Raw genomic sequence first — 13806 nt, 5'->3', positions numbered from 1 at the left:
CCATTTCTGCTACTGTCTGTAATTGTCCCCCATTATGAAATCGGGGAGGGGACTGTGGATTTGTCTCTGTCCGTTCCTTCGTACGTTAGTCACACGCGATATCTCAGACAGCACTGGCCTGATTTTTTAAAAACGTGGGTGAATGATACATCTTGCCACAGAGATCCGGCATTTACAAAATTACACTGATTCGTCCAAGGCAGGAGCTATAGTAATTAACTGAACATCATTCGTGGGGGACGACATGTTTACTGTTGTTTTCAAGGGTGCTGCTCATCTCTTATGGTGATGATGATAACTACACTGTAAGAATACATTGCTTTGATAGGGTACTGACATTGTGTTATTGGCGCTGATATTTCTACAGCAGTATGGATGGAAGCGAGGAAGCAGGAGAGTTGGACTTCAGTGCCTTGTTGAAGAAAAGGTGAGTGTGAATTATCTCAGATTATTTCAGAACAAAAAGTTGAGTAACATCATTATTTTCCAAATCAGTAAGCTTGTTTCTCTTGGGCATGTTATCTCATTGTGTCCATCTCTCTTTGTCACCCCCCCCCCCCTCCCCTCCGTTTCTTCACTGGATTTCACTATACAGAGAGTAAGTGTCTACTAATAGTTTACCCAACAGATTGGATTAATGGACATGATTTCCCAGCTACTTTATCACTAACCTGACTTCAGGTCTGTCTTGCTGCCTACTCACAATGCATCTTGAGTCCTCCTGCTAATCTCATACTGGTCCCAGACTACTTCTGCCTAGCACACTCACACCCCTCATGCCCTGCAGAAGACTGTCACTTCTACCAAACAAGCTAGAACACATAGAGCAGTACACTATTAGAAAAAAAGGTTCCAAAACGGTTCTTTGGCTGTCCCCATAGGAGAACCCTTTTTGGGTCCAGGTAAAACCCTTTTGGATTCCATGTAGAACCCTCTGAGGAAAGGGTTATACACGGAACCCAAAAGGGTTCTCCCTGGAACCAAATAGGGTTCTTAAAACTGTTCTCTTATGTTTTTTTTTGAGAGTGCAGGAGATTTAGCACACTTCTGAATGCACTAGAAGCTTTCACAACACTTTGTGGTCTGCACCTGTTTCTTCCCTATGAGTGTCACTGCATCATCACAATGAGTCATCACTGACTCTCAAGACCTACCTTCCATATCAAGTCACGACTCCACCTGTTTTAAAAGCAATGGTTTATTTCCGCCCCCATCACACACAAACATTGTTCCATCTCACTCAATCCCTTAATGTCAAACCCATCTCCTAGTCTAGTGGATTTCATGCCCTGGCATTTACCTTGATGTCATGTATTGACCTATACTGGCAAACACATTGTTTTAGGATCTCTTGTTTGTTGAAAATGTGAATGTCTTTTTCAAAATTCATAATGCAGTAAAAATGATTCTGATTTGATGTTCTGTATAATTCAGATTAATCGGAATTCATTTTCAATATTTTACAATAGCTATGGCACTTTTCTGTATGTCTGCAGACCATTGCAGCAGAAATGATATTTGTTGTAGGTGTTGTGCTTGTTTGCGGTCTTCATGGGTGGGTTCTAGGGTGCTAGAATTCGATTTTGGGTACTGCAATGTATATTTGATGTGTGTATTAATCTGTTTGGTTTGTCTTGTCATGCATGTCGCTTGGGTTCTGCTTCGGAATGAGTGCAGCAGTTGTTTTAAAGGTTCACCAGGTCATCGGTAAGAAAGAATTGTTGTCGATGTAATAATATGTTATCTGATTGTTACGTGAAGACTGCAATGAGTTTTGAGTGAAACCTGAATGCAAATTTGACTTATAAAATTGTAATGGAAAATTGAAGAAAATGTATAATGAAGAAAATGTATAAGTAGGCCTATTGAGCATGAGTAGACCTAACTGTTACTGTGCATGGTCAGTAATGTAGCCTAATAATAATGCTAAGTGATGGCTTCAGACAGTGGCTTATCTTGTCCCCTTGTGTCGTCTTTCTGTGCCAGTGCCTCTAAGTCCCAGGTCAAAAGTGAGCCTGATGAGGATGTATGGGAAATCCTCCAGAAGGCTAAAGCCAGTGAGTATGAGAAGATCGCCTTCCAGTATGGCATCACAGACCTGCGTGGGATGTTGAAGCGCCTGAAGAAGATGAAGAAGGAGGAAAAGAAGAGTGAAGGTTGGTATCTCTATCTTTGTGAAACCAACACTTATCCTTCAGCTACTACATTATGCATCCTGAGACTGAACCCGACCTAAAATGGACACCGCAAACATCCATTTAGGTACTCATCCCTTCAGTCATCCCTCCATGGAAGCCTCCATTGTAGAAGCTAGCTACTGTATCTGTATTTACAGCTAAACGTTACCTCTGCAGCACAGGAGGCTGCTGAGGGGAGGACGGCTCATAATAATGGCCGGAACGGAGTGAATTGAATGGCATCAAGCATGGAAGCTATGTGTTAGATGTAGTTGATACCATTCCACTCACTCCGCTCCAGCCATTACCACAAGCCCGTCCTCCCCAATTAAATCACCACCAACCTCCTGTGCTCTGCAGATCAGTATTGTTAACTATAGGAAAAGTAATTGCTCTCCATGTGTCTGTGTCTCCAAACTCCAGTTTTCCTAAAGAAGCTGGACCCTGCCTACCAGGTAGAAAAAGGGCATAAAATGAAACTATGCATTGAGGTGGCCAATGAAGACGTAGATGTAAAATGGTTGAAGAATGGGCAAGAGATTCAATCAACTGGAAGGTAGACATCAGCGGAAAGGGTTTTCTGAGCTGGCATTCAATTAGAATGAATTACTGATGTACCATCTCTTACAAATGTGTGTACAACACATGCTTATTCAGCAACTCAACAATACAATTAGCTATCTCTCAGATTGCTATATTATGTCAGGCTAACGTTTCTCTTCCTTCCCCCCACAACACATGGATGGACTGTGCTGATCTTGCTGACCTTTCATGAACAGCAAGTAAGTGCTTTCATCATTTCAAGCAGCACATCTGAAATTGTTTTGCTAGGTACCAACAGTACCAAAGGGCTGAAATAAGCTACACAGGAATACAACTTTGTCAACCATTGTAAATATGGAAGCTTTTTGGGGTCTCCACACTGCTGTCTACTCTGAAAACATGATGATGACTGATGTAAAACTGTTATGCTATCAACCAATTTACCAACTATCTATACAATGTATCATCAACAAGAATACAGTGTTACGCAGAAGGCTATTGTGGTTTGAATGTTGTCTATGTCTGTCAAAAAGAAGGGACAATTGAGTGAATAATTGAGTGGATAATGAAGGATCTTGTCCATCTACCAGGTACATCTTTGAGAGTGTTGGCAACAAGCGATACCTCACCATCAACCACTGCTCACTGTCAGACGATGCCACATACACTTGTGTGGTTGGAGATGAGAAGTGCACCACAGAGCTCTTTGTCAAAGGTACATGTGAGACAACTGAAAGTGGACAATCAACGGTCCAACAGCAATGTTTCATTTGTACACTAGTTTGAATGCATTTCACACTGACATTTTATTTGTGCCTGCGTGATGTTTAACATGGCATCATGACATAACAAGGGAAACTCACAACAAGGGAAATAGGATTATTTGCTAAAGTGCCTGGTGGTATAATGGTGGTTCTTATTGTTTCTTTCTCTGTGTGTCTGCAGAGCCTCCTGTCACTATTACAAGTAATCTGGAGGACCAGATGGTCATGAAGGGTGAGCGGGTGGAGTTAGAGTGTGAGGTGTCAGAAGAAGGGGCTACGGTCAAATGGTAAAACGTTCCCTCAACCCACAAATCAAACTCAAACACAATAACTTCCATACCATAGAAGGTGTGAGGAGGTCAACAATGGGTGCCATTCCAGACAGGGTCTTAAGATTTACAAAGTGCCAAGTCCCTGACCCAGGACATCAAAAGCATGGTCTGGCATACTGTTCACATTACGTCACTTCACAACAACTCAGACAGACACAACAGATGGCTGTAATAACTAATATGGTGACATAGTGGTACAGTAGGAAATAGCTATATTTTGTGTTTCCCTTGTTAGAAGTAATCCACATATCAGATCTTGGTTTGAGGAAAACATTACTCTGGTTGTAAGGATTGAAACAGATGTAGTTTTAAAGTCTGCGCTGCATGGTGCACATTCCTCACATGTCCGGTAGATGGCATTTGTGTCGCTCATGGCTTTAACGTGTTAGTCACCCCGAGGCTGTGACTTCTCTGATTGACAGATAGATGCTGACCTGCCTGCCACAGTGTCTCTGCCACGGTGTCTCTGCCACGGTGTCTCTGCCACGGTGTCTCTGCCACGGTGTCTCTGCCACGGTGTCTACGGTGTCTCTGCCACGGTGTCTCTGACACGGTGTCTACGGTGTCTCTGCCACGGTGTCTCTGCCACGGTGTCTCTGCCACGGTGTCTCTGCCACGGTGTCTCTGCCACGGTGTCTCTGCCACAGTGTCTCAGTCACAGTATATCTGCCACAGTGTCTCTGCCACAATGTCTCTGCCACGGTGTCTCTGCCACGGTGTCTCAGTCACGGTGTCTCTGCCACGGTGTCTCTGACACGGTGTCTCTGCCACAGTGTCTCTGCCACAGTGTCTCAGTCACAGTATATCTGCCACAGGGCTAGGCTGGATATCATAACATACAGTAAATTATCAGCCACATGAAAGGTCACACAGGGCTGTTAGCACGTCCCCTGTCCTTTAGCGGAACGAGAAATTAATTGTGAATTATGGTCACCCATCTAAAATACAACAGGGTGATGTTCCTGGAATTGGGCCTAACCATGGGCACAGAAATAAATATCTATCTGCCAGTTTGTTTCTTTGGGCAAACATACAGTATCAGATTGCCATGATACCACTGTTAATACCTGTGCAACAGTGCCTTCATTGGTGAAAATGAAATAGTTGTGGTAAAGTGATGACCATTCAGAAAAGCGACACGTTGAGAACATTTGTAATGCAAAATGGCTGACTGTGTTACATGGACAACTCTGTATCACATTCACTAGATACTGTCTAACAGAACCTCAAATCAAAGCTGTTATAGTGTCACCTCTGACTGTTTTGTAGAAATGTAGATTCAATGAATCAGACAATAATGGCGAATTTGAGACTGCTGGTGCTCATGTGGTTCTCTGTCTATGCAGGGAGAAAGATGGTGTGGAGCTGACAAGGGATGAGTCCTTCAAGTACCGCTTCAAGAAAGATGGCCGCAAGCACGTCCTCATCATTAATGAGGCAACTAAGGAGGACTGTGGCCACTACACAGTTAAAACCAATGGCGGTGAATCTATGGCTGAACTCATGGTGTCGGGTAAGTGCTCACGTCAGACAACAGAACAGAATGAAATACATCTCTGCTCAACAATGTTGAATATGATAGCTAGTATCCCGGGGTCCAACCACCTGCAGTCCATAAAGCATGTCTAGTTTAAAGACAGACAAAGTAATCTTTGAACTAGAGTACTCGGCTGAAGATACAAAAAACATTGTGAATCTTCTTCCTCACCCTTCACCGAGACACAGCCTACTCTTGTGTTCCTGTCACTCCAAGCAAGCCCCTGTTCTGCCTAACCTTGAAACATGGCTGCCCACGCCATCAACCATGTCACTATGTCAAGGTTACAGCACAGACACAAGTCTGTCCAAATGCCAGCTAAAGTTAGAAGACATGGCCCATATATTTTATCTGAAGGGTACAGGCTGGCACAGGTGACCCTCAATTGTCTATCTGTGTCTTTGTCTGTCTCTCTCTCTCTCACTCTCTCTCTCTCTCTCTGTCTCTCTCTGTATGTGTTCTTTCTCTCTCTCTGTTTGTTCTCTCGCTCTGTGTTCTCTCTCTCTCTCTCTCTCTCTCTCTCTCTCTCTCTCTCTCTCTCTCTCTATTCTGTCCTGTCCTGTCCTGTTGTACTGCATGTTTAATTTGTTCTGTATATCTAATTTGTGCCAATAGGTGTATATTTATAGGGATATTCCAAAAAGGTATTCAGGGAACACAGCAAACTAAAAATGTTGTCCTATTCCAGCGAGTATAGAGAATCAAACCACAGGCGACGTGGTAGAGACGTTGGATGATGACCATTCAATGGAAACGAACGTAGGAGAAAATCTAAACGAACGTAGGACAAAAATTAAATAACAACATTAATTTTGATTGAACAACAATCATCAATTAACAACGTCACTTCAGCATTTTCAACTGTGACAGAACCTTAGGCGTGTCATTATGACATCTAAAAACACCCATTCTCCACCATCTCTTAACTAAACATCAGTTTAACACCGTTTTACAATCCTAACATGACCATAAGTGCCCTGTGATTGATACCAAGAGCTGCAGTATGAAGACATTGGTTTTGCTGTCTTTAAGTTAGACCTGCATTTTTTGGGGAACATTTTGGATGTAGATGTACAGTACCAGTCAAAAGTTTGGACACACCTACTCATTCATGGATTTTTCTTTATTTTTTACAATTGTAGAATAATAGTGAAGACATCAAAACTATGAAATAACACATATGGAAATATATTTTATATTTGAGATTCTTCAAATTAGCCACCCTTTGCCTTACCACACTCTTGGCATTCTCTCAACCAGCTTCACCTGGAATGCTTTTCCAACAGTCTTGAAGGAGTTCCCACATATGCTGAGCACTTGTTGGCTGCTTTTCCTTCACTCTGTGGTCCAACTCATCCCAAACCATCTCAATTGGGTTGAGGTCAGGTGATTGTGGAGGCCAGGTCATCTGATGCAGCACTCCATCACTCTCCTTCTTTGTCAAATAGCCTTTTTTGGCCACTACATAATTCCATATGTGTTATTTCGTAGTTTTGATTTCTTCACTATTATTCTACAATGTAGAAAATAGTAAAAATAAAGAAAAACCCTTGAATGTGTAGGTGTGTCCAACTTTGGACTGGTACTGTATATAAACAGACATGTATGTTTGTATATATACAGTTATCAAACCAAATCAAAATCAAATCACATTTTATTTTTCACATGGGCCAAATACAAATACAACCTTATCATGAAATGCTTACTTACGAACCCTTAACCAACAATGTAGAGTTTATCAAAAATTAAGTAAGTAAGAATTTTTCTGCTAAATGGACTAAAGGAAAAATAGTAACACAATAAAATAACAATAATGAGGCGCACAGGTTAGTCGCGTAATTGAGGTAATATATACTGCACATGTAGGTAGGGGTAAAGTGACTACGCATAGATAATAAACAGACAGTAGCAGCAGCGTATGTGAGGAGTGTGATGGAATATTAATGTATGTCTGTGTGTGGCGTCAATATGAATGGGTGTGTGTGTGTTTTGTGTGTGTATTGCAGTGTCAGTGTAGTATGTGCGAGTGTGTGGTTAGAGTCCAGTAAGTGTACATCGAACCTGTGCAAGAGAGTCAGTGCAACAACAAAAAATAGTGGGGGCCAGTGCCCCTGTGACAACAATTTTGGACCCCCTTGTGGCCCCCCGAAATGTGGAGTATGAAATAATCTTTACATAACTAATTTTTGCTATCGTTCTTTTTTTACATCCGTTATTAGACAGTGGCAACGATGATGATTATGAACATGGTCTTTTGCCTGCTAATGCCTGCAATGCAGTCAAGAAAACGATATGACAACAATAAAGTCTAATGTAACTGGCCCCTCTAACAGTACAACTGGCCCCAGCTTGGCCCCCCCAGTTGAAATGGTCTAGAACCGCCACTGCTCAGCGGTTGTTGCTCGTAGTTGAATTAAAAGATGATATCTGGCCCAGCTCGCAACTATAGTTTATCTGGGCCTCTAATCAAATTTAGCCATTGCCAAGAATTGCCAGCTGCCAATCCCATTATGCTCTCGGTAGCAGCTTCTCATTGCTCCTGTCAGCTAACTTCATTCTGCTGTAACCTTCACTAGGAGTGGAGTAGTTTACATTGATCATTGCGGACACTACCTGTCCACTACCCTTAACTGTCTCATACTCTCTCTTATGTTGATAGACTTTGAGCTTGCAGCCTCCATTGATGTCTAAAAGTATTTGTTTCCTGTGTGGATCAGATGCCCTATCCTCTATGCATCTGGTGTTGTCATATACTGTACAAGTTATACAGTATATCCATGTCACTTAGGATCCCCTAGTAAAAGTCCCCCAGAAAAACCTTGGATCATAATGAACACACCCATACTCTGAAATACTTCATATACTACACACATTGTGAATCACCTCTGACCTCTGACCTCTGATCCTTTAGAGAAGGAACTGGAGGTGTACCAGAACATTGCTGACCTCACGGTGAAGGCAAAGGACGAGGCTGTGTTTAAGTGTGAGGTCTCAGATGAGACTGTGAAGGGTATCTGGTACAAGAACGGAGTGGAAGTGAAGGCCGATGCCAGGACCCATATTACACACATTGGCAGGTGAGAATGGTATCCATACTGTTGTACTGGGTAGGGTCAGAATGTTTGTTGAGTAGTTGGACAAATATTTGTGAAAATTATGTCTCACTGAAGGATCCACAAACTCACTATCGATGATGTCAAACCTGAGGACCAGGGTGACTACACTTTTGTTCCAGAGGGATACGCATTCAACCTCTCAGCCAAACTCAACTTCCTGGGTATTTTTACAATTACACCATGTCATGTGCCCCTGCATTTCATAATGATCCTTTTCATTTTATTAATTAATTGTGTGTTTGTCTGCTTTTCAGAGGTCAAGATTGATTATGTGCCTCGCCAAGGTATACCATGGTTTATTCTTCATCCTCGCAGCCTCTTATTCAATTGAAAATATTATATATTTTGGATTGCTGGATTAAGAATACATTTACATATGTTGCATGTCCATCACTCTTTATTCCTGAAGATCCTCCAAAGATCCACCTTGATTGCATGGGTCACACGGCCGACTCCACCATAATGGTGGTGGCTGGGAACAAGCTGCGACTGGACGTGCCCATCACTGGAGACCCAGCGCCTACTGTGGTCTGGACAAAGGGAGAAAAGGTAAAGTTGCTGGTTTTCCTTATTAGCCACGCAGGCTAGCATATAGCCTCTATTCCAATCTTGGTAGGCCAGAACCAAATATTGTGTGAACGCTGGCCTCTGGCCAGTGGATGTTAAGGAGAGACTACCTCAGTTCCAATGACTGTACAGATGATCAGGTAAGGCTTGCTGTGAGAAGACTGAACCATGTTATTTTGTCTGCCCCATTAGTAAGTCAGAAGCTGTCTGATACTTTGTATGTTCACTCATACAATTAACTCTTCCACTACCAGTGGCCACGTACTGTTGACTAGCTTAATTATTAATGTTTCTTTCCTTGTTTATTTCACTATCAACTATGGTGTTTACTTTGTTTTCCACTTTCAACTATGTGGTTTCCCATGTTCTCAATTGTCAAACTTTTTAATTTATGTCTTAGCTAATTGTCCCACTTTCAAGGTGAGAGGGTCCCTTCCTCACCCATCCCAACAGGTAGGAGGTGTGCAGGCGATCACATGACCTAAATCCCAGCAGGTGACTGGTTGATTGCTGGGAACGGGAGGTTAGTTGGTGAGAAGGGGAGGACAAGAGGGGAATACCCTCTGGCCTCCTCTTCAGCACCCTTACTGCTTTACTCTGCTCATGTAGGCTGGCTCTGAGGTGGCGGCAGAAACATGGAGCATCAAGGATGGGGATGTGAGTGTGGCCCTAAACACCAACGCTGAGGCCTGTGCATGTCTCTTTTCAATCTCTGTTACTACTTCTCTCCATAACACCTGGGTTCCAAAAAATGCATCTCTTTCCCCTGTATATTTGTGTTTGTGCATTTGTGTCAGTCTCATGCTGTCCTTTCTCTTCTGGCATCCCTGTTACTTTTTATTCCTCGTGCTCTCACACACTGTTCACGTCAAAACGTCAAGGATTTTATTTTGTCTGTGCCAATAGAGGCCTGGGTGGCAACATGTTGCCTGATAACTTAACACAGCATTCAATGCTAATTAAACAATGCATGCAGTTTCATACTTCCATGACGATCAGGTAAGAGCATGTTCAAAATCTTCTGCTGAAATGAAAGACATGGAAGGGGTGACACCATGGCAGAACTGTAAGTATTATAGCTGCTTTTGCATGAACATTTCAGCTGAGTCTATGAGTAAACCTCCCAGTGTGGTTGGTTTTCATGCCAAAAAGCATGACCAGGTAAATCCTTTCCAGCCAATCTGTCTTGGAAAGTGTATTTCATCCTTTTTTGGCTTTGACTATAAACAGTATCATCAAGGGTGTGTTCACTACAACAGACCGGAAGCAAGCAAGCCGAAACAAGGAAGGACCTACCTGAATTTGTCCATTAAGAAACTCTCATTTGCAATGGTGTGCACTAATGAATACATCCCAGATCAGATGATATAAACGGTTGCATTACGAATTGGAATTGATCCCTGAAGTTCAGCTGAATGAGAATGACTCCACTAATGAACTGCTGTCCTGATGAGTCAGGTGATGACAGAGGGAGATGGAAGGCTACACGTGGAGAGCACCAAGGGACACTGTATCTTCACTATTGAGGGAGCGGATAAACAGGACGAGGGCCTCTACTCTGTGATTGTGCGGAACCCTGCTGGGGAGGACAAAGCTGACATTAATGTCAAAGTTGTTGGTAAGATAAAACCACCGTCCACAAGGATTTTTGTTGATACATTTTTCATTCTGTCATTAGTCAAAGAGATGAGACAAATTAGTTTAATCAGGTTGTGCCTTGCTTATCCTGTATTTTACACTATATTTCGAGAGCTTGGGACAAAGGTTCTATCTGCATTTTTGTCCAAATGTAGTTATTGTCATAGCCTTGTTCTGTTCAATGTTCTCTGCCTATGTAGTACTCTAAATACTCCAATTCATTTTGTTAAGTTCAAAAGAATACTAGATAAAAATTGCAGACACCATTCAAACCAATGAGGGTTTGAAACTTTAACGCCAATTATCTCAGAATCAACTTCTTGTAGATAGAACCTTATAGTCCCAAATCATCTTATTCGTGTTTTTTTATGGCCTTTTCTTTTCCTCAGATGCGCCAGACCCTCCCTCGGCCCCAAGGATCCTCAGTGTTGGAGAGGACTCCTGCGTTGTCCAGTGGGACCCCCCTAAGTCAGATGGTGGCAACCCGGTCATTGGTGAGGATATACAGTAGCGTGCATAATCTCTTACCAGATCTTTTGTTCAGGCATACACAGTGCTCACTTGTTTACAGCGAACATGTACAGAGAAAAATATGAGTAGTTTGATTGTAGTATACTGATAGGTACAGTCACGTCTATCAGTGGAGGCTACCATAATAATGACTGGAACGGAACTGAACGAATGGAATGGCATCAGACACATGGAAACCATGTGTTTGATGTATTTGACACCATTCCACTAATTCCGCTGCAGCCATTAAGGTGCCACCAACCTCCTGTGAGGTCTACAGTAACAATGTTTGACTTTTTCTTCCCAGGCTATGTGCTGGAGAGGAAGAAGAAGAAGAGCTACAGGTGGATGAGGCTGAACTTTGACCCCTACACTGATACTACCTATGAGGCCAAGAGGATGATAGAGGGTGTGGAATATGAGATGCGTGTCTATGCAGTGAATGCCATTGGCATGTCACGTCACAGCGCTGCCTCACAATCTTTCATCCCAGTGGGTGAGTTCCCCTCCTTGTGATTTTCCTTTATATACGTCTATGAAATTTAACTTCCCTGTTTGAGGGATGGGGAAATACATTTTGTTCCATGTAGCGCCTTGTACAATCAGGTCATTCAAAATGCAAACAGATAGGTATCAGCTTTCAGAACTTGTTGGTGTAAACTTTGGGTGGTGGAAAGTGATTAATGGGATGGATGGTCATCGTATAGGCATGTGCTCTCCCTTGGGCGGTCACACTGGACAGTCAGACTCAGGGTCAGGTCAGGTCAGCTAAAGATATCAGTCACTCGCCAGTCATTTGATTATGTTTACATGCACACTAATAATTCGATATTTAAACTGATTATGGCAATAGGCAGATTATGCAATAGTCATGCAAACACCTTACTCTGATTATCTTAATCGGCGTAAGGTCAAAATCGAAGTAAACATGCAGCAATTAAAACATCAGGTTTTCTAAGCAATCTTTTAAATTATTCGGACATGTGTAAACGGCTTAATCGGAGTCCCAGCAGTGCATTTGATCTGCACTTGTGCCAGCACCAGCAGCGCAAGCCTCCGTCTTATGCACGAGGGAAGTTACCACAAGAGGGCACAGTGGTCTGAAAGTATGTATTTTTACAATGCAATCATGTATTATGCCAAATCAATTAAATTAAACCATTACTTTTGAGAAGCAATTCACCACACATACTGTAACCTAACACCTCACATACGGTAACCTAACACCTCACATACTGTAACCTAACACCTCACATACGGTAACCTATCACCTCACACACTGTAACCTGCTGTAACACAGTGTGAGCTAGCCCATCTAGATGAATAATGCAGAGAAGTAATGACCTGTGTCTGTGGAAAAACTGAAATCTTAGAAATAGTTTTCACATACAAGCTGTATATGTCTGAACTCAGAATCAAGTAGGCTTCCCAAAAATAACATGGTCGCTGTGGTAGAACGTTTACTTTGAGTGGTGATTTTCTGCATTCATCAAAGCCCCATCAGGTAGCCTGATTTCAGATGTGTCATGTAAACAGGATTATTAGGAAAATCATTATTTTTGCATTGCATGTAAACGTTTTCATCAAACTATTATATTCATCTGATCATTCACAATAATCGTATTATTGTGTGCATGTATTGTCACACCGTCACATAAACACAACTTTTGTCCTGGCAGAGATGACTGATGTCTGATTTACACTCACACTGACCTGCTGTGAGCTGACCACGGAACATAAACAGAGCATAAAAACAGAAGTAACAACCCCATTGTTCTGACTGCAGCTACATACCTGTATTCTCTGAATATAATGTTGATATTACTTCCTTAATAATACAGTTGCGCTAATATGTCACAAAATTCCCAATTTGATGTGTCAAATTGAATGTATTTTTTTTACATGGTTTTAATTGAAAATGTACAAAACTGTTTTCATAAAGTATTTGGATTACCCATATACATATTTTCAGTGGCAGTGTGTTTGATTGATGTCAGTGCTGTCTATCACTACAGTGAATTGTCTTGGGGGTTTGGCTACTGAGAGTTAAGTTCACATGTCCCCTAAGCCATGTAAGGTCTGCTATGCAATCACAACGGGCACCTGTAACCACTCAACAACAACACATGGTCATCTTGACTTTTGGTTCCCATGGCATGCAGACTTGTGCTTGTAGGGAAAACATGTTAGGGTAGACACTGTCTAAAATAAGACTGGAGGAGGTGTCTTCAAGACAGAAATCAAAGTCTGGTGGAATTAAGGGGCTCTCTTGGCTGTGTCTCTTATTCTTTTACCTTGGGTCCCCCTCTACCTTCTCCTCCTTCTCGGGGATGTGAGTGTGAACATCGAGGTATCCGGATGGACCCATCTCTTGTAAGACAGCTGATTAGGAAACTATCCGCGGCATCCCCCTCTATAAATAATGGCATGTAAGCGCGCGGCGGGGCTGGGACCAGCTGCTTAGAACACAGGGGCTAGCTGCTACTGTTGAGGCTGCTCTGGGAGGACAGTGACCCAGCTGAACTGCTGCTGTCGAGTGCTATCACTGAGGCAGAACAGAGAGAGAGAGAAAGAGAGAGAAAGAGAGAGAGAGAGGAGCAGCAGCAGAGTAGATTGAGGCGT

General features: G+C 42.4%; 1 protein-coding gene across 9 annotated transcripts in view; it reads left to right on the top strand.

Annotated features, from left to right (window-relative positions):
- Nucleotides 1–13806, top strand: part of LOC115167118 (myosin-binding protein C, cardiac-type) — a 36682-nt gene that overhangs the window by 9666 nt on the left and 13210 nt on the right. For 6 of the 9 annotated variants that reach the window (XM_029721220.1, XM_029721223.1, XM_029721219.1 and 3 more), the window contains 17 exons: nucleotides 368–427; nucleotides 596–598; nucleotides 1678–1707; nucleotides 1987–2156; nucleotides 2601–2733; nucleotides 2957–2959; nucleotides 3311–3435; nucleotides 3666–3771; nucleotides 5163–5329; nucleotides 8265–8430; nucleotides 8524–8630; nucleotides 8724–8753; nucleotides 8879–9018; nucleotides 9646–9693; nucleotides 10495–10654; nucleotides 11064–11168; nucleotides 11492–11680. In XM_029721220.1, the coding sequence (XP_029577080.1) occupies nucleotides 368–427; nucleotides 596–598; nucleotides 1678–1707; nucleotides 1987–2156; nucleotides 2601–2733; nucleotides 2957–2959; nucleotides 3311–3435; nucleotides 3666–3771; nucleotides 5163–5329; nucleotides 8265–8430; nucleotides 8524–8630; nucleotides 8724–8753; nucleotides 8879–9018; nucleotides 9646–9693; nucleotides 10495–10654; nucleotides 11064–11168; nucleotides 11492–11680 (1742 nt within the window). The remainder of the gene's footprint in view (nucleotides 1–367; nucleotides 428–595; nucleotides 599–1677; nucleotides 1708–1986; nucleotides 2157–2600; nucleotides 2734–2956; nucleotides 2960–3310; nucleotides 3436–3665; nucleotides 3772–5162; nucleotides 5330–8264; nucleotides 8431–8523; nucleotides 8631–8723; nucleotides 8754–8878; nucleotides 9019–9645; nucleotides 9694–10494; nucleotides 10655–11063; nucleotides 11169–11491; nucleotides 11681–13806) is intronic. The other 3 variants (XM_029721225.1, XM_029721226.1, XM_029721222.1) reach the window with 2 other exon arrangements.

Source organism: Salmo trutta, chromosome 29, assembly GCF_901001165.1.
Source record: "Salmo trutta chromosome 29, fSalTru1.1, whole genome shotgun sequence".
Taxonomy (NCBI): Eukaryota; Metazoa; Chordata; class Actinopteri; order Salmoniformes; family Salmonidae; genus Salmo; species Salmo trutta.
This window is presented reverse-complemented; position numbering and strand designations above follow the sequence as displayed.